The sequence below is a fragment of the Eublepharis macularius genome, chromosome 18 (genome assembly GCF_028583425.1).
Source record: "Eublepharis macularius isolate TG4126 chromosome 18, MPM_Emac_v1.0, whole genome shotgun sequence".
NCBI lineage: Eukaryota > Metazoa > Chordata > Lepidosauria > Squamata > Eublepharidae > Eublepharis > Eublepharis macularius.
Genome location: NC_072807.1, coordinates 34,597,157 through 34,621,713, shown reverse-complemented (window position 1 = coordinate 34,621,713; position 24,557 = coordinate 34,597,157). Strand labels below are relative to the sequence as shown.

Genomic DNA, 24,557 nt, shown 5'->3' with positions numbered 1-24,557 from the left:
GTTGAAACTTTGCAACAATACGTGAGAATCAAATCAAAACCTTCTTGAGGCATGTTCCTACAACTTTGAAGCCCAGAGAGGACTGGCAGTCTTCCTGCCAACACTTTGAGTAAATATGGGGACGCTGGTATGAATTCACAGTCAAAAAAGCTCTCTTGCTGCGTCTCTGTTTAATATCAGTGACATAATTGCTGTTAAAATAAACAGGAGTCTGGTGACCTTTTAAAGGCTAACAAATTTTTATTTCAGCATAAGCTTTCGTGGAAATAGACTGAGGACAGACAGTAGGAAACGAATAATTAAACTGTGGAATTCACTGCCAATGGACAGCCAGGAGCACAAATGGCTTTCAAAGGGGGTTAGACAGATTCATGGAGGAAAAGTCCATCAGTGGCTAATAGCCATGGTGACTAAAGGGAACCGACAGGACCGTCTCCCTCCCTATGTTCCTCTACGGCAGCTTCATTCATCTGAACAGGGTCTCCTGCAGGTGCCATGCTGCACCCAGATGAAGTCAGTAGCAGCCCATACACGGGCTTTCTCTGTGGTGGCCCCTATCCTGTGGAATGACCTGCCTGAGGAAGTCAGAAGAGCCCCCACTCTCCTGGCCTTTTGTAAACAATGCAAAACCAAACTATTCAAAAAGGCTTTTTACTCAAATGGGAGGGCTGCATTGTAGGGATGGGGTCTCAGATGCTTCGCTAATGAGTTAGGGACCGCAGACTTCGTCACTATATCGCCTTACATATTATCTGCTGCTTTAAATATGTATTCCTATGTACCACCAGTGCTCCATGTTGTCTAATGTTAATCCTAGAACGGATTATGTTCTGCTTCAGTATTTTTTCTACTCTGTATTGTATTCTTGCTAATACTATGTCTTTTAAACTTGTATCTGTTTACCCTATGGCATTGTTTTATGGAAATGTCCTTGATACTGTATTGAAATGTACTTGATACTGATGGTACTAATCTCATACTGTGTAATCTGCCTTGAGTCTCAGTGAGAAAGGCGGACTATAAATGGCATAAATAAAAACCTCCATATACAGAAGCAGTTAAACCTTTGAATACCAGTTCTGGGAGGCAACATCAAGGGGAAACCTCTAGGCCCCGTTTGTTGGCCCTTTAGGGCAACTGGTTGGCCTGGCCACCAGTGTGAAACAAGATCCTGGAACAGATGGACCAACCACTGGGCTGATCCAGTAGGGCTCTCCTTACACTCTTATGACCAGAGTGCACTTCCTCAGATGCAAAAAGCATATCATTCAGTCGTCTCTGTCTCTCTCTTGGGAAACCTTGACCGCTGCAGAGCTATTGGGGGGATGTTACCATGCGGAGTTCTTTTTTTAAAATCCATTTCGTTAGAATAGTCCTCCATTGTTTGCCTCATCTCTTTCCCAGCCTCTTTTCCAAAAGATAATAAAGGATGCATTTAATTTTTCGAGAAGATCTTAATAAATTACTTTTTCTGTCTCTTCGGAACCCCTTCTGCCCCTGGGGTTGACCCTGTCTGCCCTTCTGCTGTGACCTCTGGCACTGTATATACTTGTGCCTTATACATTAATTGCTAGATGGCAGATATCACACATAGAAGCATAGTTCTTAGTCTGTACTTTTCTCGTATTCATCATTTCTGCTGTGCTGCCTTATTTTTCTTGAAATAATCACTTTTGCTTCTTTCTCACTTTTTTATTGGGTGGGATTCCATGTTTCCTAATTTTATCTTTATGTTCTTCCAATCTTTGATCTCTCCCTGATAGTTGCCTAAGAAATTTAACAAACGCACCCTTGAAATTATTAAGCCACGGGGCCAGATGGTTGTTTTCCATTCAGTTTTCAGAAGTTAAATATCTCACATAAGCCGTATTGGACTGTGGGCCGATGGAATCATTACCAGTGACTCCAGTTGAAATTACGGCTGATACTAATTTGAAATGGTCTTGTACAGTCCGAGAAATACAGCATAGAAGGGAGAAAAGTGAATTTTCTCCTCCTCAACCTCCCATCTTGTTACGATGCTCTCCCAGTCCACAGAGGTGTTTTGCAACAGGTGGCCAGGTACTTACGGAAGGTGAGGAAAGGGCCATTTTGCCAACAATTTCTGTGAATTCTTCAGCTGACTCTACCCTGGAGAAAGGAATTTGTGAGTCTTAGGCTCATATACAAAACCACAAACCATGCCCTTTTTAAATTTATCAAATTTTTCATTGTTCTAAAGTATATTTTTAAATTCCTTCCCTATCTCAAGAGCTTTGGTTTCTAACTACCCAGTCAAATAGAAAACATTAAAATGCTATATTGAATTTTGAATGGCCCCATTAAAATTATGAGTTCCTCATTTACAGTCACGGTATTGAATGAGACTCAGTTTTTATGTGCTGTTAGATATGAAGATTTGGGTTCCACAAAGCAGTGACATTATGAAGATTGTATTATTAAAGCAGTTACCCCAATACTTTCACAAGCTGATCACAGTCACTAACGTGCCAACTTGGTTGCCTGAGGCTTTGATGTAACATGGTGTGATAAACATAATGTAAAGGTCAGCATCAGATTCAAGGAGATCTCTGGGTGTACACATTCCAACTGCATACATGGAGATCCCCCTCACGTTGAAGTGACCCACAATATTTCAATATCGTACAAGCCTCCCATTAGTTAAGGTCAGCATTGGAGGTACCACTTCTGGGTGCCACCAATTTCCAAGGTCCCGTGGGCAGAGACCAGAGATAGGGCCTTTTTTGTGGTGGCTCCTTGACGGCTGACTAGTTCCCTCTAGTGGTTTGTCTAGCACTTGACCTGTTAATTTTAAGCACCTGGTGAAAGCTTCCTTATTTGTCCAGCCATTCTACTTAGTGACTTTCCCCCCCCTGCCCTCACACTTTTAGTGTCTCTGTTTACTGTTGTATTCACTATTTTATTTGTTATTTCAGTCTTGCAGGTCTTTAATATTTTGTTTCTTTGTTTTTTATTCATTAATGTTTGGGATTGTATTTTATTGTGGTGTCGAACTGACTGTTCTGAGCCACCTCCAAGCATTTTATGAAGAGAGCAGCCAACCAATATTTTAACTGAGTAACTATCAGCACAAAATCAAAAAGAGTGCAGTAGCACCTTTAAGACTAACCAATTTTATTGTAGCATAAGCTTTCGAGATTCCCCCCCTCTCCTCTATATTTGGCCAGTTTCCTTCTGCCCTCCATGCATCTGATGAAGAGAACTTGATTCTCGAAAGCTTATGCTACAATAAAATTGGTTAGTCTTAAAGGTGCTACTGGACTCTTTTTGATTTTGCTACTACAGACTAACACGGCTAACTCCTCTGGATCTATCAGCACAAAGGGTACAAAGTAGAAAAGGGCAGTGTGTTTGAGAAGAACTGCTCTTAAGTACATCAGGTTAAATCATTTATTATAAGTGAGTGCCTTTAAATATGAGGGGTGCTCTGGCATAATGATGATGGGTCTAAATTAAGACTGCAACTGTAAGCAAAGCAGACAACTGGTTATCCAGACTGGTGACCTTTCAAAAATCTGTGCGCGTCCACACACCCTTTCCAAACAGGTTTTTCGACGAGTGTGAAATTTCAGGCCGTTGTGTTTTTAAATCGGGAGGTCAGCTTTTTGATATTTTTGTGCCTCTTGACACCTGATGCTGGCTAGACCAAGTGCAGGCATCTCCCCTGAGCTGGGGCAAAGTATGAGGATCAGGTCAGGCCTCTCGCCTGAGGCATTTTCAGGGACCTGATTCTAGCGGAGGAATGAAAGACACGATGACAAGGTAAACAGGACAATTAGAAGGCATTTCAAACAGGCAGGTTCGTATTGTCAAGATGAGAGCCATTCACTTCATAATCAGTTTATTGTGTGTTTTGGAGCACAGCTGAGGGAAGTTGGCACATGCTGTGTAATTCGGACCTCCTCCTAGCAGTGGAGAGAAGCAGCCAATCAAAGGGGGACGGGGAGAATAGAGAGGCACGCTCATGCACACTTACAGAAAGTGTAGTCGATATTTTCCTACGTCTCTCCCTAAAATAGCTTTTCTGTGCGTTGTTTACTGCCGCTTGTGACTTAAGGCAAACTATGAATTAATGACCTCCAAAATGTTCTACCTTTTTATGGTCTACTGCCTCAAGAGATTACTAAAGAAAGCCAGTGTTTCAGATGCTCTAGTCCATGGAATTTACAAGGTAGACTTTAAGATGTCGCCACGCCCTTTTTAACTGTCGTAGGCCAGCATGGCCACTTTTGTGGAACTGTTGTAAATATGGCTTCAGATAGAGCATTTGAAGGCTCAGAAGTCCTGAAATGTAGATTTGTTTCAATCTCCGTTCTTGATATTGTCACTGCCAAACAGAGTGGGTCGCAAAAACTTCCTTCCAGCTTCCTCTAATGAAGGATGATTCCACACTTGGTAGAAGGGGAACCTCTGGATCTTGCCCGTAGTCTCCAGATGATGTGCGTGGTTTGCTAAAATTAATTTAGGTCTTAGGATCTTGCCCTTGGTTTCCCTGTGAAGTTCAGCGTGTTTCCCAAGCGGTCTTTTTATCCGAGTTATTCCTAGGGACGGTAATACTATAACTGCTTCTTCATGATAAATTCATGAACACATTTTCTGTGTATTTATCTCATGCCCCCGAATCTTTTCTTGCACAAAGTCTTCGCCTGTTGAGCCCTTCACTTGGTCTGCCCACTAGAACTTAACACAGATCACAAGGATTATTTGCAGAGACTATTTTTGATCAATGGGAAGGGGAAACGCTGCTGTCCATCATGATAGAAGACTTGGGGAGGAAGGAACTAGTCTCTTCCCCCCTCCCCCCAAAAATCAGCAGCTTAGTTTTATCGAAGAAATGTTTCTGCTGATAATAAGATGCCCCAGTGCTGCTTATAACATAATAAGAAAAATACATTTTAACAATTGTGAATTGCTATTTTGTGGGTTTAAGACAATCTCAGTTTAGGGGCAATGTCAAACTATCATTTGTTGCTATGGGAAAGAGCCTTGGAAACCTTGGGTCATGTGCTCCCCTTCTGCCGCACATATTCAATTCAAGAATTAAAGACTTTGTGTTCCCAACAAACCACAGCTTGTTACAATGGCCAAATTGGTGGGCTGTCTTGCCTGCCAACCAGGATTCCAAACTGGGATGGAACAATCAGTCCACAGTTCTGTCTAATTGCAGTCTAATGAAACAACAAACTGCGGTTTCTTGATAACCAAGAAGTTTTCAGTATCAGAGTGTGCCTGCAGAAAGGGAGGGAAAACGAGCTGTCTTCCAAGCTCATTTTTGGTCATGACAAACCATGAATTGGAGTTAAACCTCTGAAGGCAGTCAGAATATACTTACTGGAGTTTTGCAGGATCGTGTTGTAGTCCAGCTGCATCTGAGCAATTTTATCCTTCTATTCGTGTCTTCTGGTTGATTTTTTTTTCCTTGTGCTAAGTGGCAGAAATATAAAAGTATTTATGCATCAATAGCTGTGGCAGACCTGTACAGTTTTATTCACAGGTAAAACAAATGCTTCAGTTTGTTTTGAAATATAGCTTAGAAATTGTGCTAGAATTTTCTAGCAAAAACAAATGCAATGGCCACAGTCTAAACCAATTTAAGATCATAATATTTATGTGCTGATTCTGTCGATGAAATGACAGGATTAGACAGTGAAGTGGGCAATATGGCAGGCATTGATGCTATATTCTCTCTCCCCCTTTGCCTAGCTATGTGGTGCATATTGGATTAATAGAAAAGCTGAGCTGCTGTTTCCTATCTGTCCAAGGCCCGATTGATGAAAATCCCAAAATAGCAACTTTCTTGCAAAACGCCACCGCAGCCTTGCATGGGATGTGCCAGTTGTGTTTTGCTGTCAATGGAAGGTGAGTGGGTTTTGCGATATTCCTATCAGATTGATATCTCTGTGTTTGTGTGTGCACGTTCGTGAATAAAAACAGGACAATTTGGAGCTACAGATGTTTCTCTAGTGGCACCAGCCTCACAAAGCCAGATCTGAAGCAGATTAAAAACCCCACTACATTGCCCAGCAAAAAGAGTTCCTTTATAAAATCTGACCAGGCCCGTCTCATCACTAATTATTTCTTAAAACTAGCTCTCACGTCAGCTGTAAGTCATTTTAAAGGGTTTTGAAGCAGGCAGATTTCTTTCTGTCGTCCTTATGGTCGGCTTCAGTCACTGGGAGGATTCCAGTTCCATAGCAGAACCAGGGCTTTTTTTCTGTGGGAACGCAGTGGAACGGAGTTCCAGCACCTCTTGAAAATACTCGGCAATAGTGCGTGAAAATAATAATATTTCAAAGAATCCCATCTATTTCTTCCTCATTTCCCTCTTGAGATTTCTACCACCTCTTTTCCCAGAAAAGAAACCCTGAGCAGAACTAATGGCTTTGTATTATCATCTCAGCTGTAAGCTGCCTTCAGCTGGTCTTTGGAGAGGCAGCATATACATTTTCTAAACAAACTATGAGTGGAACAGATGTTATGAATGGCTCTGGGAAGTTCCTCAGGCAGCATTCTGGGCTTGCCCTTAATCCTCTCTGTGCACACAAACTTTAGTTTGTTCGTGATTTGGAAGTCAGATTTGTAGGGGAACCACTAACCATAGTTCTCTGGTTTGGATGAAACTCCAAATTGTGGCTCACTGACAAGCAGGAAGGCTTGTGTGTGTTCATGTGATGCCAGGCCATTTGGTGCTCACATTTGAAGCATTTCAGAAGGTTTCCAATAGACTTACCACAACCTCTTACCATCCTCACACACTGGAACAGTGGGAGCAAAATGGGAGGGAGGGCAGTGTCATACAGCCCTCTAGGACTTCCCTAATCTCTGTTATTTCCACCATAAAAATAGGGGGTTTCCTAGAGTGTCATGTGATGCCATTTCCCAGATCTCTGCCCCTTACAAATGCTCCCACCTGCCAGTATCTCCGTGGTCTCTGACTCTCAAGGCCTTGATAATTTCCCTTGGATCCGAGCTAAGTTTGAGATCAATCAGCAGGTTGGACTGGTCTTCACAAACAAATTCATTTACTTGAGTTCTTGCTAGATAGATGCATAATAATCCCATGCTAATTCGCTCTCAAAAAATAACCTTTTATTTTCATTTACTTTGTTTCTCGTTGGTCTTTTTCTCATTGAGACCGAAGACGATCTACAGGATTACAAAAGACAATGCAAAGGCAATACTTTGAAAAGACTATACTTGATTGCCGTCTCTCTTTAGCGCACGCTTTTTCACAATGTGCTAAAACAGAAGTGGAAGCAAAAGAGCAAGAAGCGTTGTGTAAAAATCATGTAATAGGAATGAAAAGGAGGTGTGAACTAGGGGTACCAGCTAGCAGTTTATATTTAAGATGTTCAGAGTCAGGTTATGAATTGTATTCTCGTGACAGTCTTTAAAAATGATGATTGTACCATTAGAGATATCAAAAGGAACTTCCCACTAATCGGACAGCATAAATTCATATCGTTCTATAGAACTGTAAAAGTTGTGCTGTTGAAATGAAGGAATCCATAACTGTGAAGATAGGAGCGTTTATAATGAAATATGAGCTCTTTTTCTTTAATTGGCAAGGTCTTATAGATTTAGCTGTATCTTGCCTTTCCAGTTATTTTAAATGTATTGCTAATAATAAATGTTTGAATTTTTTCTTTCTTTTTTTTTTGCACCTAAAAGGAAGACATTCCGTTTTCTAGCATTTTTTAGTAATTAGATTGTCAGCTTTGAAGTTGCCTGTGTAGGCATTTTGAGGTTGCAGCAATCTGGTACTTTAAAAAAAGGAACGTAACATGCCTTGAAATGTAATGGAGTTGATTTTGTCTAGCTTTATACGAATAGTTCAGGTTATGTGGCTGACATCAGCAGAGTTAAACCTTTCTATTTAAGTCCATTGAAATTAATAATTTTAGAAATGTTTAACTCTGCTTCCTCACTGTTAAAGTAGCAGATCCAACCAAGATTACCTCTATTCTACATCTCTCAGATATCCCCTAATCTGTTCTCCTTAATACCTTGATTTGAGAGAAAGCAGAAAATTGTCTTCCACTTTGTGGAAGGAGAGAAAGCGCAATTAATCTTTAACATGTGAGTACCAGCTTAAAGATAAGGATTTCTCTATGGGGACCAAGATCAAAATAATCCACACTGCAGTATTCTCCAGTACTACATAAGGATGTGAAAGTTGGATAGTGAAGAAAGCTGACAAGAAGAAAATTGATTCATTTGAAATGTGGTGCTGGAGGAGAGTTTTGCAGATACCATGGACTGCCCAAAAGACAAATAAGTGGGTTCTAGATCAAACCAAGCCTAAATTCTCCCTAGAACCTAAAATGACAAAACAGAGACCATTGTACTTTGATCACATCATGCGAAGACATAACTCAACTGGAGAAGACAATAAGGCTCGGAAAAGTGCAAGGCCGTGGAAAAATAGGAAGACCCAAAATGAGATGACTTGACTCAGTGAAGGAAGCCACATCCCCCAGTTTGCAAGATCAGAGAAAGACTGTTAATGATAGGACTTTTGGGAGATATTTCATTCATAGAGTCACCATAAGTCGGAAGCAACATGTCATTTAACACACACACCAGATATTCAGGGCCAGCCAAAGGGGTTTTGGCGCCATAGATGAACTGTAACGTTGGTGCCACATTCAATATTAGAGAAAAATAAGAACAATTTTTTAACCTTTATTTATTTGGCATGAACGATGTAAAAATAAAAATAGAAATGTACTCCCATCTAATTGCGCACCCCTGAAAGCTTGGAGCCCTAAGCAATGACATAGTGTGTCTGTATGGTCGGGCCAATGATGAAGCTCACAAGCCAGAGCTGTTGATCCAACAGCACTTGAGAACAGAGACCTGTTAAAGTCAAAAGACTAGTAGTTTCTTAACAGTGGTAGACGAAGATGTTCGATTGTATAATAGACAAAAGCGTTATAGGCTCCACCACTTCTTGGGCTTGATCCAAAGATCGCTGAAGTGACTGGGAACCATTCCAAAGGTGTTAGCAGCCTTCACGTCCAGTCCCACAAGAACATTGCGCCAATGACTATAAAAGAGACTTAACGGGAACAGACCTTTCAGCGAAATGGCTTGGCAGTGCAGAACAGACTCGCTCAGGCTTAACCGCATGCGTACAAAACATCTCCAGACAGTATATCTGCTAGTCCACCTCGACGTCTCCGAGCCAAAATGGGAATTTTGTTGTTGCATCTTATTTTGAAAGGAAAAAAAATAGGACAGCGTCTGAATCCTCGTCACTCGCCAATTAATCTTGAGGTTGAATTGTTGGCTTGTGTATCCTTGGAATGTGCTGGGAGTTTTGTGCACCAGAATAATAATTAAAAAAAAAAGGTCGGGTCAAAAGGGTGCGAGGGATGCAGACTGCTTTGTGTTGTATTTTATTACAGCAATTAAGATAATGCCTGTTTTGGCTGCTGATCGGCAAATAAAATATAAGCAGCTTGCTTGGGGACAGTTTGTTCTGCTCCCGGTTGCCAGTGGACCACATATTCAGCAGACAACGAGACTTCAGGTGAGAAGGGGAATCAGAAAGAAGGGAAGTCAGAAAACCACTGGGCCCCTTGGTCCCAGTTTGCACTTGACACACAGTCCATCTCGCGTTCAAGGGGAATACAGGGGTCTATAGCAGAGAATATTTAGCATGGAGTGTCTGACCAGGACCACCGTTCAAATCCCCATGTTGTCACGAAGTTTGCTGGGTAAAGCCCCAGGCCAGTCGCACACACTCAGCCTAACCTACCTCACAGGGTTGTTGTGAGGATCCCGTGGAGACTGGAGAACCACGGAGGAAGGATAAGATAAAAATCCACTTCACAGATTTATTAAAAGGGGCTGAAGACATTTTCGGCATGGTTCAGTGGTCCTCCTTAAAGCCACTGCCTGCAGTACATGTTAGGAATATAAGTGGAGTGTGCAGTTCATCTGTTTATTAGTGTTGGGTGCAGTCCAGGCGTAAACTAAATCTTGTGGATAGCAGTGGGATTTCAGCTCCCCAAGCGTAGTTATATTCCTGTTCCCTCTACTAGTCCTATTGAATCATGGTTTCCTCTTATGTCGAACGTTTCTGTGTCCCCCAAGAATTGCCAAGGTTTGCTCTACTGAACTTGGTATCCCTGAACTTGATATCCCAGACCCTTGCTGTTAAATCTTTGGTAATTAAACTTGAAAAACACATTAGCGAAAACGCATTTTATGGCACAAATGTTTATTTAGGAAAAAATAAGAAGAGTAAGGTGGGGGGGGAGTTGATATCCCACATTTTCCCCTTAAATTATCAGTCCAGTTATTACAGATATTACATATATCTGGGGGAGCTTAGGAACATAACTTGAAAACCAGAAGAAGGTGCAGTGGGGCAGGCATGCAAGGTTTTACTGATCTTAACCACTATTTCTCTCTCCTCCTTTTGCACCTGGCCTGCCAATCCACATCCTTTATTTTATGTCCTCCGCCATTTCTGGCTTTGCCAGATTCTCAAATACTCTTTGAGCTGTAAATACATTTATACGAAACCAGAAAAATGCTCTCCTAATCGACATAATTCATTGTGGGCCTAAAACATGCTCTTCATTAGGGTGGGTTTTTATTTCACCATATTAATTTGAGGATAGAATGCACACTCAGCCTTGGTCCTTTAAAAAAGCCACTTAGAGAATGTCCCCTTCCTATTTTTTCTGTGGTTGCAAACACCTTTTCCCCTGAACTAATGAGGACCATTTTTGTCCACCTTGACTAAAAGCCACAGTTCCAGATAAATGAAGATCTGTTGAGCTCACAGACAACAGCACACTGAATACATCTTCCTTCCTTCCTTCCAGTAGTGTACTATTCCTAGTGAGCGATAATATCACCAAGTCCTTTTTTGTGTCAGAAGATGATCTGCATTTTCATTAATGGAGTTTGGCAGCTGTTGTGACTGGGTAACTTAAATTCTGCAATGTGCTTTTTATTTTTGGAAACATCATACCAATAACTAATCCACCCTGTTAGAAAGTAAGTGACGAAGTCAGCAAACATGTCTGGGAACCCTCGTTCTTTTATTGCCATTCTTTATGCTTTGCTCATGGGTTTTAAACAGAATACAATTCATGGAGAGTTCCCAGTTAGTTCCACTGTGGTTTCTTAACATTTGACGGGTCTCTTAATCCAAAATGTATTAAACCTAAGGGATTCACTGTTTGGATCTAAATTATTCCCATAATGGATATAAAAGTACTCCCCACCACCACCACATCTCTCATATTTGAGGGGGGGGGGCAATGCTGCTGGAATGAATAAGGTCTCTTAGGGTTTTTGTTGTAAACAGTTAGGTTTAAAGTGATTACAACTGACAGTTAACGCCGGTGGGAGCCCACGGCCTGTTCACGTACCAAGTTATGTGCACTGCGAAAAGTAAACATTTGGGCAAGCCAAATGCAACAGGCAAGCTCGGTCTTCTCATGCCGATCTTGCTGGACTGCAGACTTCCGATTTGGTTTCACTTGCTGTTCAGTTTCTTCCAAAAATACATATTTCTAACTTTCATTGTTCTAGCAGAGCTCACTGAAAGGGGGGCAGGACAAATACGTAGGAAATGAATGCATCAGCATAGGCAGTCGATTTCGGCATAAAGGCCTGCCTTGTTCTAGCGGACCTGCTGCCCAGGGTGATCATCACATGGACCCCCATTCAATATACATGGTCTTCAGAAAGATGCTTGATGCTGACTGAAAACAACTAAAAATTATTTAAGCAAAGCTTGCAAGTGGCACTGCTGCAAAATTGTAGAGTATTCCAAGTTGGAGATCATGAGGCATCTCAGGAGAAAGAAATCATTAGGAAGTTTCCTTGACCTGCTGTTCGCTCTCTGGGACACTAGGGCTAGAGCAGGGAAATTTCCTCATCTTCATTTCCCTCCTTCCTCCCCATAACTGTTCTCAGCTTTTCTCAGTAGCCCCAAAGCAATGAGCATGCTTGGTCCTCATTATATATTTTCAATCTATGTCCTCCTCTGCAAATCGCAGCATCACAGGTTCCCTCCCGCCCCCAGACTTCATATCTGTTTCCGTTCTTTGACAGGTCTTGGAACATATTTGATAACCCCCGTCAAGATCCCATGGGATTCACGGCAGCTCTCGAGGCCACGGACCTGGTTGGAGTCTTGCACATGCTATACTGCATTCTCTTCCATGGCACCATTGCGGACACAAGCACCGCATGCCCCAAAGAGAGTTACTCAGAGAACACCATCCAAGTGGCTCTTCAGAGTTTACGCCTCTTCAATAGTTTTGCTATTCTTGACCTGCCAGCTTTCCAGGTAATACCACCTCCTCGCCATGTGCACACACACCCCAATTTAGAATCAGGTTGCAAGTTGTTGCATGTCTGCTTCTGCCAAGGAGGAGTCTTTGCAACTTGGTATGAGAGCATACAGGGTGATGTCAGTGTATTAATTTCAATAAATGGATATTTTAGTTCATTTGGGAGGCCAAGCAGAAGTGAAGGTTATTTGGCTGCGAGAATCTCCCTCTTAATTAAAAAATCTCCAGTTTTAATAACTTATGATGAGAAATGCAAAACAGGGGGGGGGGGGTGTTCCCAGCCAGGCCAAGCCAAGCCAACGAACAAACCAGTGTGTACCTATTACATTTTGCAGGTGACCTCTGCATATGCACTGTTTTTAGCTTTGAAAAGCACTCAAAATCTTTTTTTATGTTCAACAGCTGCTAGTTTCTCTCTCGGGGGGGGGGGAGGATTGGCTGAGTAGTTGAGGCAAACAAACTCATTCATAGAAGGTTGTGAGCTCAAGCGCCGCTGTCTTACTCAGGACAGCCGACATGAAAATTAACATGTGCTCGGATGGTCCCATGGCTTGTGGGTACGTCTTCCATTTATCTTGAGAGTCTAAACAATTGGAAGGTGTCAGTGAGAAGCAGTGCAGGATACCAAACTGCCACTTCATTTGGTTAAAGAGGAAATATTGTTTTCCTTGAAAAATGACTTCAGGTTTTATATATAAACTTCAGATACCCTGATGGACTGTTGTTATCAGAGGAGCACACGTGAGTATGCGCGGGCGGGGGAAAGCACTGTACTCAAGACGATATTGCCGCACAATATAATATCAAGTAATAAATGATTGTGGGGCACAGCTTCCACCCCCAATGAAATTCAAATCCCGACAAAATGAATGGGAGGTCTATGCGCACATTTCCCATTTGTTCCAATTGTGTAGGAGTTCTCCAAGGGTTGTTGCCTGTGATAATATGCCACGAAGACCGAAAATTATTACTGGGACATATTTTGGACAGCTACATTTCCGCTGTTCCGCGTAATGTTAAGCACATCTATTTCATGCAGGCCGTAAGGCAGGGGAGCCAAGAAACTGTAAATGGCAGATATTTTCCCACAGGCCTGTAGGGTTGTTTCGTTCAAGTCAAGTCGACTTTGATGTTCGTTCCTCATGCATCACTTTTCCCCTTTGACCTCACGCCGCTTTTTCTAGTTGACATGTTTATTAAATAGAGGCTGTAGGCTGCATAGATAAAATGGACTTCTCCCGAATCTCCCCACTGGAAGCAGTTTGTCTGTTTTCAACAAGACTGTCCTCCCAGTGCCAAAAAAAAAAAAATTAAACCCCTGTGGCTCACGAGGATTTTGCTCTTTCCAATATATCTAAGCAAACAATTATTTTTAAAAATATTATTTGCTGCAAGTGGATGTCTGCGCAGAAATCCAAGATTGGGGTTTCTCGAGAGGGGGGGATTTGTGAAGGGGAGCATGTGACCAGCACCGGGAGGCAGAGGAGAGAGAGATTCTTAGGGGGTTGGGAGACTGCTTAGCAATGTTTCCCCTGCCCTTGCACATTTTGCTTGGTCGTGGCAGGGGGTGGAGAAAGGGGCACTAGTGAACTTAAAGATTGATCTCCAGCCCATCCATCACAATGGCTGGGTTGGGCTTCTTCCTGTGTTAAGCAACTGCTTCAGGTCTATCAAGCTCAACAAACCAAGCCAGCAGCTCAACTTCACGTAAAGGCTGGCAGGGGGAGTCACGGTCAAAGGACAAAAGCGCCTTACGGCAGGGGTCTTCAGTGCATGGGTCGGGGCTCTTGGGTCACAGAGTCCACTCACTGCATTACAAACCCCAATAAAACCTCTCTTTTAGCTGCTTGTTGGAAAAATTTAGTGCAGATATGCATGTACAAAGAGCTTGGTCACCATACCTCCTGGCATTCTCGCCACACAAGCTGGGAGAAGCTGCAGTGTGATGTCAACACGCTGGGATGACACTCTAGCATTTGCCCAGAACTCTGTTCCAAAACCATAGAGTCTCAGGAACAAGCTAGAGCATTGCCCCAATGTTGATGTCACTTTCAGTACCCACTAGAAAGTGACATCATAGGTAGGTCCTCATCTCCCCAAACTCTCCTGCTGGTTTTGAGCTTCCAGGACGGGGGGGGGGGGGGAGGCAAAGCCTGTGTCACATGACAGAGGTGTTAATTCCTGTTGTATGCTTGCATCTCAGTGGGCTCCATGCTTCCAACTAGGGATTAAAGGTGCACCATAGGCAGGGCTCATTTCAAGGGGGAACGCGCAGGAACACAGTTCCAGCAGTTCCCCAAAGAGGTCACATGACAGGTGGCCCCACTCACCTGACTCTCGGCTATTTTGGGCCCATTTCGTCCTGGATTGGGGCCGAAACAGTCCGGATCGGGCCTCTGACAGGTGGTGGATCACTCTCCTGCTCAGCAGCAGCCCGATCCTGACCATTTTGGGCCCCTTTTCAGCCATTTTCAGCCCCTTTTTGCCATTTTGGGCCCAGTTTCGACCCTGAATGGCCAGGATTGGGTCCAAAACAGCCAGGATAGGTGATGTCAGGGGGTGTGGCATATGCAAATAAGTTGTGCTAATGACACATTTCCGGTGATGTCAAGGGGCGTGGCATATGCTAATGAGCTATGCTAATGATTTCCTCCAGCTCTTTTTCTACGAAATGACCGCTGACCATATGTCTGGAAAGCTTAAAGAAGAATTAGGAGCTAGCGTTCTCTCCCACTTGCAGTGGCTTCCACAGCCAGCAGAGGGCAGTTGTTTTATAGTGCTTACCCCACCCTGAGGCTTCAGCATAGTTACCTAGTCTGGTCAAGTTTCAATGTTCTGGTTTCTGATTTTGTGGCTTGGGGGGGCATTCGACGGTAATCCTCTCTGCATAGTAGCCAGTAGCGCAGGAAAGGTGAAGAAACACTGCCCTAAGCGCGAACAGTATTTCTTTCAATTCAGTGAAGTCAACGTGCGTATAACCCGTGCCCAGCTGGCAGAGCCCGTGACTTACAGCTGCAGCTGTCCGTGTTTTATCTGAGCGCTTGCATGCTGTGAATCGTAATTCTTTCTATATTTTATCCCCCTCCAGTCCATTGTGGGCGCCGAAGGACTGTCGCTTGCGTTCCGTCACATCGTGAGCTCTCTGTTGTGGCATTGTTCCCAGCACACCTGCGAAGTTCTGCTCCACGAAGTCATTGTTTGTGTTGGGTACTTCACCGTAAACCACCCGGATAATCAGGTAAGGGTGTCCGCTGGAAGGAAGCTCCACGTGTGCTCCAGTGCCCATTTGGAACGCTTGCGTGTGCAGGTCTCCCCTTCCGTTTATTATTGGGTCAGCTCTGCGTGGGCAAAGGGGGTTGCTCGCCATTCTCACCTGGATTATAAAGTTGCCAACTATGACGAAAAGAAGGTCTCGGGCCTTTTGCAGCAAGGTGGCATATAGATGTTTTGGCAAGTAAGCTTTACCCAATTTTGATGCCAAAGAAACCACACCAATCTTTCCTCTGAGAGTCCGTGGGACGGCAGCTGCAGTGCAAAGCTCCAAGCGTATTCCCAGTGTCTACAGTCCTCCCTGTGCAGTTGTCGCCAAGGTGGCTTTGCATGAGCTGTTGAGTTGTCCCATGAACAAAGTACCTAGGGAAGCATGCATGTGTACACTCGGGAGCCCCTGTGTACGCGAGGAGCGGTCTCAGTCAGAGCTCCAGAAAGGTCAGAGAAAAATCTTCCATTTAAAAGTCTTGAGTTCTTCAGGATCTTGCGGTCACTGCAGAATATGCCTGTTCTTCAAGTTGCGTTACTCCTTTCGTGTTGATTGATGGTGCAATGAAGCAATTTCCTCCATTTCTGCAAGTTCTTCTCTGCCCTGTGGTTTCTTGTTTGGAGGGAGCTTGGATAATGTCTCAGAGCAGCAGGGCCGTCCGTCGTTCCTGCAAAAAAAAAAATTATTATTTTTTTTTGCATCGCTCCATCTGTTCCCAGGACTATAGCAATAGCTGCCAGTTAACTGTTCATTTTCCCCCCTCTTAGGCACAGTTGGGGAAGCTTGCATTGTTTCCTTGCAATGTTTTCATTGCAACAAAGCTGTTGTTTGTCTTTATCATGATGATGCTTATTTTATCGTATTGTATATATTGTTGTTTTGCACAAGTCATTTTCTCTTGCAATTACTTTAGGTCTTTATGTCTCTGTTCCTTTTCTGCTGATTGATTTTCTTAATAATACATAAACATCAAAGGCTGTCATGTCCCATCCCCCCCACACACTTTTGAGCATCTCAAGAGTAGTTTCTTAAGTTACAGTTGCTTTGGGCCAGTCGTGGACAGGGCACAAAATGTCTGTCATCCTTGAAATTGCATAATAGTTTTAAAAAATAGTTCTAGATCCTTCCCATGTTTTGGCTTTTAGAGTGCTTCATAGGGCAATGTTAAAACAATATTTGGAACCTAAAGCAGAATTTTATTTCTCCGAAGCAGAGGTCCACAACCCCTGCTGAGCCCCTGCTGCTCTTTTCAGATGCTGTTCCGTCTGGGTTTTGGTAATGCATTTCTTTCCACTCCCCAAAGGTCCGCTGGCGCTTTTTGCATTCCCACTGCAATAGGACCAGCCTTCTTGGCATAGAGCAGTATCCAGAAAATGCACTTTTCTCTGCAGTTTAATCATTTTGTGTTTGGCACAAGTTTCAAGACAGATGTGACTCTTTGGAACGGCAGCGTGTGTGCCAGCAATAGCACACGACTGGGATTCCAAGGAAGCGTTGCTTGAGTGCCCATCTCTGTTGGCATTTGAATCCGGGGTCACGGGTCCAGCTACAGTGTGGGCACAGGCACCGTGCCACACTGGCAGGTGGCCTTGGTGAATCAGCCAGGCGGCAAAGTCAGCATCCAAAGACTCTGTTTGGTTTGCGGGTGGGATTTGAGATGACGCGTTCATAGTAACGGCCTTTTATCCACCCCTGCCACGAACTGTGGGCTGTTGCTTGTCTAAAGCTGCTTTCTTGCTCCATCCGCAAAACTAGGCAAAATCTGAGCCCGCTCATAAAGCTCCCTTTGAGATCCTCAGAACAAAGAGAAATCCCAGGCCTGCCTCTGCTTTGGGTTCATGTTCCTGGATTAAAAAGAGAGCTACGCTCTAAACCTCGCTAAAGCATCCAAAGGACCCGGTAGATGACGTTCAGATTATGTATACATTAATTCATATGTAATTTTTGTGTAGGAATGGTGACATACCATTTTATGCTTTTTCCATCACGTTTTTTCAAATAGAAGCAACAGGGAATGCAAGTCTGAAACGGCATCTCAGGTTCAAGCTCCGTTAATTTTTTTTTGTTTTCTTCCTCTCCTCCCATTCGCTTCTGTTTGAATCGATCCAGCCCGCGGACAGCCGCTTACTTGCATCCATCCAATGCTGCTTCTTGCGGCTTCTCACCCTTTCTTCCTGATCAGCTTCCCTTTTCCGCATTTTCCTTCCTGAAGAGCGTGTAGCCCATTTATACAGTTTCCTCTCCTACATTCCTTTCAGCGCCAAAGCTTAAACCCAGAATCTGAACCAAGATAGAAATACTAGAGAAACGCACTCCCATTGGTTCCCAGTTTGATTTGGGGACATCTCTGACTGATCTCCGTCTGCTGATAATGGGAGAGTTGGGGAATGAGATGAAGTACCACTCTGGACACATTTAAGCGTATAAAAGAGAGACTTCAAAGTATTTCGTTTTCTGCAGGTGGTTCTTTTGCTGATTTGTAGACTAAGAAACAGCATTATGTCTGTGGACCTGTAAGCCCATCTCTGTGTAGTTAACATTTATTTGATCTGTCTCACACACAACGTTCTTACTCAGTAGTACTGGGCATAACATTTGATATAAGAGTTCCCACTAGATGGGATAAGAGGTCTGTTTTTGTATCCTAATTATACTAGTTGCTGGTAAAAGTTTTCTGCCGTTTCTTCCCATATTCCTCCATTTACATAGTTGAGAGGAAAAAACCCTCCCCCCCCACTTCTAGTTTGTGTCTGTACATACTCTGGTGCGTTCTCCTCTAAACAAGACCACTCAGGCTCCAAGAATTTAATTGCATTCCATGATTTTTGGAAATTTGTGCAACGCTGTTAAGCAGAGAATCTTTCCATTCCCGTCAACAGCGACCGGGGGCCAGTCCCCGTTTTCACATTAACAGCCACAATCCTCCCTGTCCAAAAGGTACGAAGGTAATGTGTGATATTGCCTTAGACTGAGTATTTGTCATCCAGTGCAGTATTTTTTTAAGTTTTAAATTTTATTTGAAAGGAGGGAAAAAACTAGTAAACAGTGAAGACAGTAAGCAGTGCATAAAACAGCATAAGCAAAATATATAACTGTACACGAAGACTGTAGAAATAGAATATGGAACAGCGTATTATACTGTCATCCAGTTCAGTATTATCTATCCTGGTTGGCAATAGCTCTCGGGCCAAGAAAACTCTTTCCCGCTGCCTGCAGTCCTTGAGTTGGAGGTGACGGAGGTTGAAGTTGGAACCTTCTCGCGTGCACGTTGTGCTAGTGAGCTGCAGATTCTCCCCTGTGATGGGAATTTGACCAAGAGAAAGAGGTTCTAAGCCCAAATCATCCTCCCAAGCGATCCATTTGAAGCCGTAGCAGGCTAATTCCTCCCTTGGCCACAAAAGCGACTGCGGGTGGACAGGAAGCTTGGAGAGAGATAGAGTCGTGAGCCCAGATACCACCACCACCACCCCACACAAATACAAAGTTGCTTCAGTGGGAAAGAGCAAGAGTCCAGTAGCACCTATAAGACTAACAAAATTAGTGGTAGGGTATGAGCTTTCGTGACCCAGAGCTCACTTCTTTGGATACCCACAGCTGTAGCTCACAAAAGCTCATACCCCTAATTTTGTTAGTCTTATAAGTGCTACTGGGCTCTTGCTCTTTTTTGCTGATACGGACAGACAAATACAGCAACCCATCTTGATCTATCTCCAAAGTTGCTTCAGAGAGGCTCAGATTTCCTTAACCCTCGAGGCAGCTGTTGGGGAGGGATTTCTACCACCTACCATCGTTGTGGGCTTTATTAGCCATGGTGGGGTTGCTTAAAAAAACGGTCCCCATGATACCACGGAAAGGCTCATAAAGGAGGGCTTTGCAATCAGAATAATGTCCATGATTAAGCCAATTGGAGGGGGAGGTCTACTTTAGGATTATACTTTCCTAATTAAAATATTGCTGTTAATGAATCTCCACCTTCCATCTTCTGATGCTCTCCATATTCTCCTCTCTACCCGATCTAATTAATACAATAAACCCAATTAGTATGTGTTGTCAACTGTTGGCTTCATTTGCATTTTATATTGGATAATTGAATGTGGCCTGATAATTAAATTAACATGAATGACAGATGAGTTGGCCTCCCCCACATTACCGCACTGAGAATTTAATTTTTTTTAAAAAGCCCTTTGCATATTCATTGTTGCGTGTGAATATTTTTAATTTGGCAGATCTTTGCAAATGGAAGCGCTTTGGCGCATGGTCGTGCGCGGCCGGGTGCAAAGTTAGTTGGCCTTCTTCACTCATCCTGCTGTTCGTCAAATCAGAGCTACATGGAGCCAGATACACATAACCAGACAGGTTTTTACAATATTTTTTAATCCACTCTGATTTTCAGGAAAGAAAAGGTCACGGAAAAAGGACACGGAAGTAGGACAGGAGATTGGACGTATAATTCGGGATTGTTGCTGGCATGTAAATTCTTTTTAAATCACATCAATTCCAGGAAGTAAAAAGAGAGAATTTTGCCACCCTAGAAAAGCATCTAAAAATTAAATTCTGGTAATGGTCAGAGAGCTAGGCAGAGTTAGGAAGGTACTGATTCCTGAAAAGCAACTCATGGGTCACAATAAAAAACAAATCAATTTAGGTGGTCCCTACGTAGTCCTTAAGAGAAAAGTGTCCACATTAAAAAAAAAATAGAAGTCGTGTTTTTTGCACTCATCTGCTTAATAGATTAACCTTAGCAAACATTTTGGGCCCTGAGCGTGAGAGGTTCTGCCACGAAATAAATCTTTAGCCGCGCTGTGAAGACCTCGCCTTTTGCTTGGGTTCCACCTTTCACCAGGCCTTGTTGGTCTTTTATTCTCAAGGCACTCGGATGTCATCCAGTAATTTAGAGCTAAGCCAGAAGTCTTCAAACCCCTTGACACGGATGCAGCGAGCCACAGGCTGTCCCCGTCCTTCCCTGCAGCTTTATAGCCTGTAAATCTTCTACTTTCTCTCTGATGACAGCAGCTTCAGCGAAGATAGGAAGACAGTGGCTTCCTCTGTCATTTGGAACAGTCTGCTCTCGCAGCCAGTATATGGCTTCGTAGTACAAAGTCTCCAGGCGTTGATGGATGGACCGACAGCTTCAAGGAGGGGCTTTATTTTCTGGACATGGCGTCCTTCCAGGTTGATTTTGGGTATCTGTCTAGTTTTGACTCATTTTTCGTGAAGCCAAAGGATATGGACAGAAACTCTTGTTTTTATTTATTCTCCCCCCTCCCTCTAGCTGGTGCCACACACCACGTTCTGTGTCATCTCAGAGCATCTCCTGAGTGCCTTAGGGAAGAGCCCAGTAAGGGCTAGACGGAGCGGAGGAAGGAACACAGAATGAAATTAGGGGGTGGGGGGGAAAGCCCCTGTACATGAATACTCATGCCTCTCCTGATCCAAGCCTGCATAGAGTGGGGAGTGGGTTCCCACCCAGCCAGCTAAGTACACATCCTATCTCGAGGCCCACCAGACATTTTTGTAGAGACAAAACATTTCCATCAGGCCCACCTGTATAGAATCCAGTGTTGGGACTGGAACAGCCTATATAAACTTGCCCACCCAAATGACCACGTAGTTCAGACCTACGTGCATTGGATTTCCCATGCTAGGGCTGGACTTTGGGGCTAAGCAGGTCGTCCCTCCCCCAAAACAAGCTTTATCTAGAGAGAAAGCCTCCATCTTTATCCCTCTGCTTCCTTCTTCCCGGAATGTGTTACATAGAGGACCCTAAGGTTATTAAGTCCAGAGTCTACAGTTACCTAACTGTGGCTTAGGCTTGTACATAAATGTTACATGGACATTGACTCGGGGATGGGACAGGGATGTCCAGTGGGCAGGATGAGCAGGCTCTGTCCGTCCACTCTACCACAGCTAGCCTTGACCCACAAAGAGTTTGCCCGAACCACACTTAATGTGAAGACAGTCATCTGAATCATTCAGTTTCCAGTAAGCGCACACCAGCAATATTTTTAAATCTTTTTGCAGCGGTTTGCTAAATCTGGTCCCGGGGAACTTTCAGACAACCGTCATCGGATCAACATCCAGTCTAGACTGGACTGGGGAGGGAAGTCCCCGTGGATGGAAAACGTGAACGAGGCCCATGTGCAATCCATTTCACTTGTGAAAGCACTAAGCCACAGAACATTTCACATACTCTGGTACAGCATGGACATATTTAAATAGCTCACGGAGCTCGCTGGACGAATATGAAGTGCAACCGCATTGTATGATAACAGATAACGGTCATGCCAGAAACTAATTCACCCTAATCGCCTCTACAACCCTACTGCTTTTCCCATGGCACTCACACAAGAACTGAGAGCGCAGGACGTCGTTTTTAAGTCAGCTGCCTAGGCGCAAACACATGCTCCCATTAAAACTGGAAAGCCTTGAGGCATCGTTCTTTCTTTTCCATTTCCAAACTTTTTTTTTCTCGCTTGCTGTATATTTTCTTACATCTGTTACTTATATATTCTTTTTTCCCCGCAAACTAGTTTATCTGTTTTAAATGCAGCATTTGTTTATCCTTTTTAAAATTTTGTATTAAGATGGCTATCTAAAGAACATTTAAAAGGTGTCACAGTTTTCTTTTGTCATACTGTCCTAGGGCTCCGATCCGGCATGTAGCATAACTGATAGAAGTCAGTAAGATTCAAGCAGTGTCATTGCATACAGCATTGCAGGTTTTAGAGTGCCACACACGGCTCATGTACTTGGAAGGAGGTTTCATGGAAACTGGATTTTCTTCAAGAGTTTTAACACTGTTCTTCTATAGCAGTGTTCAAAATACGGAGAACTTGTAACCAATCCCTCCTCTCAATTAATTCTATGTACTGCATGGTCATTGTATTTAGGATAGCAGTATCAGAGAAGTAACACTTGGAATTTTAAGATTTAAACAGCTTGTATGTGAACAGGAAGATTATGAAATGTATATTTTAATGTACATTTCATATGTAACCACCTTCCATGTGAATAAAATCAAGGCAGTTGTCCCTTCTGTCTGAAATTTGGCCTGGAGGATATGCTGATTCATTTCTGCACTAACCAGCAGATTCGTTTTGAGCTGTCCGTTGGATTTAAGATTGAATTTAAATCTGACTTTCAATCATCCGCTCTCGTAATGACATTTAAGCATTCAAGGCTAGCCTTGAAATGAAAATTACAATGAATTGTTCTTACAGGAAAACTTGAAGGTATACTTACTTCCATTCGGGGGAATAAGTTGTGTTCAGTGATCCTTTTAAAACTTGAAAATATGGTTTTACTGTAGGACAGCTGATATCAGTGATAAATACTAGAAGAAAACTACTTCCCCCCCTTTTTTTTTCCCTGAAAGATCCCTTACTAATGGTAGAGGAAGAAAAATGAGACAGCGTTTGACCGGAGTGATGACATCTCCTTCTGATTAAATGCTTACAGTCTGGGATTTGTTTATAGAGTATCAAAGAAATAATGCAGCTCTGACTTAAGAGAGAGCAAAAGAGAGATGGACACTCGCTGTTCTTATCTATCAAGACGAGAACGAGTTCTTTTATGTAGTTATAAATAACCTCCCGTAAACCCAAGCATTTTAAGCATATAGCGGAATATTGTACCATTCGCAATAATATATTGCCGAAGTTCTGTTCCCGCTTGTTTAAAACTGATAACTACATTACACCAAGCTGAATTTGTAGAGTAAATGGAAGGGCGCTAACCGAAGTCCGTCCACAGCGGAGTTCTACCGGCTGATCACGTTTCGGTTTGTTTGGCAGAATTGGAGAATGGCAGCATTTGGCCTTTTAGACCCATTCGCGTTTTAGCCCAAGCGTTCCTAAAAGAGTTGCATCTCTATAGGGAATAAATAGTCGCAGAAAGTCAAAGAGAATGGAGTTTCCACACATCGCTTAACGCAGAATTCGGTTTTTTGCTAGCAATAAGACTTGGCTGTAGTAGGTAGCTTGGCCCTCCAGGAATAAGTAGCATATTTCACGTTGAATATCTGTGGGAGGACCCAAACAGTCTTAACATTCTCACGTACGGTTAGAGACGCACGTTTAAATTTCTAGTATAAAAGTGTTCCATGTTTCTCATAGGGCTTTTGCTGTACAATATGAGAGGGAGAGGATTCATCCATACAAACAGTTGTGTGGCTAAAATGTCATTTGGAATATTTAGATTGTTGTTGGTAGGTTCTGCATGTTGTTAAACGTTACACTCTTGTAGCAATTTGCCTTCTGGATATTCCTTTCCAGATTGTAGTAATTTGCCTTGTGGGTATCCCTTTCCAGACAGGAAAATCCCTGATGTGAACAAATATTTAGTTTATTTAGGAAATTTACAGTCACACAATATCCATGCTGCTCTAGTCTTATATTGGATTAGATTATATAAATAAATTCCGGTTCTTTTATCAAAGCTGCCTTTGAACTTTATCAAACCTTTACAATTTGGTTTCAAATCAACTATTCTGCTTTTTTTTTTAAGTCCATCTCCAATCAAATGACCATCAAAAGAAAACAAACTTGTGGATAGAAATGACAGTCACCCTGTATTTGCAATGGAGACCGCCAATAATTACCTGTCGTTCAGACTCATAATTTTCCACTTTTCTGGCTTCTTGAACTGCCTGCCCATGATCTTAGAATATTTTTTTTCTGAATATACAGTTTCACATCTATTCCATAGTAACGGTAGATTAAATTAACCTCTTTGTACTTCTTCTATTCCAGTCTGTTACTGCTGCCAACAGATGATTTTTTTTAATACAAGTAATTCCTCTGACTTTTGACAGATTTTTTAACAGTTATTTATCTGTGAGGCTGCTATGAAAGCTCTGTAGTGGACATAGTGCCCCATAAGGACATAAAATAAATGTATACCTCCTAAAGGAATCAGAACAGGTTCTCTTAAGTGTGAGCTGATTTACTATAACT

The 24,557-nt window shown here is 42.9% G+C and overlaps 1 protein-coding gene across 1 annotated transcript in view; it reads left to right on the top strand.

The window, feature by feature from the left end:
* Nucleotides 1-24,557, top strand: part of SCAPER (S-phase cyclin A associated protein in the ER) — a 151,533-nt gene that overhangs the window by 116,069 nt on the left and 10,907 nt on the right. Inside the window, exons 27-29 of the mRNA XM_055002805.1 lie at nucleotides 5,725-5,880; nucleotides 12,103-12,340; nucleotides 15,433-15,582. Of these exons, the coding sequence (XP_054858780.1) occupies nucleotides 5,725-5,880; nucleotides 12,103-12,340; nucleotides 15,433-15,582 (544 nt within the window). The remainder of the gene's footprint in view (nucleotides 1-5,724; nucleotides 5,881-12,102; nucleotides 12,341-15,432; nucleotides 15,583-24,557) is intronic.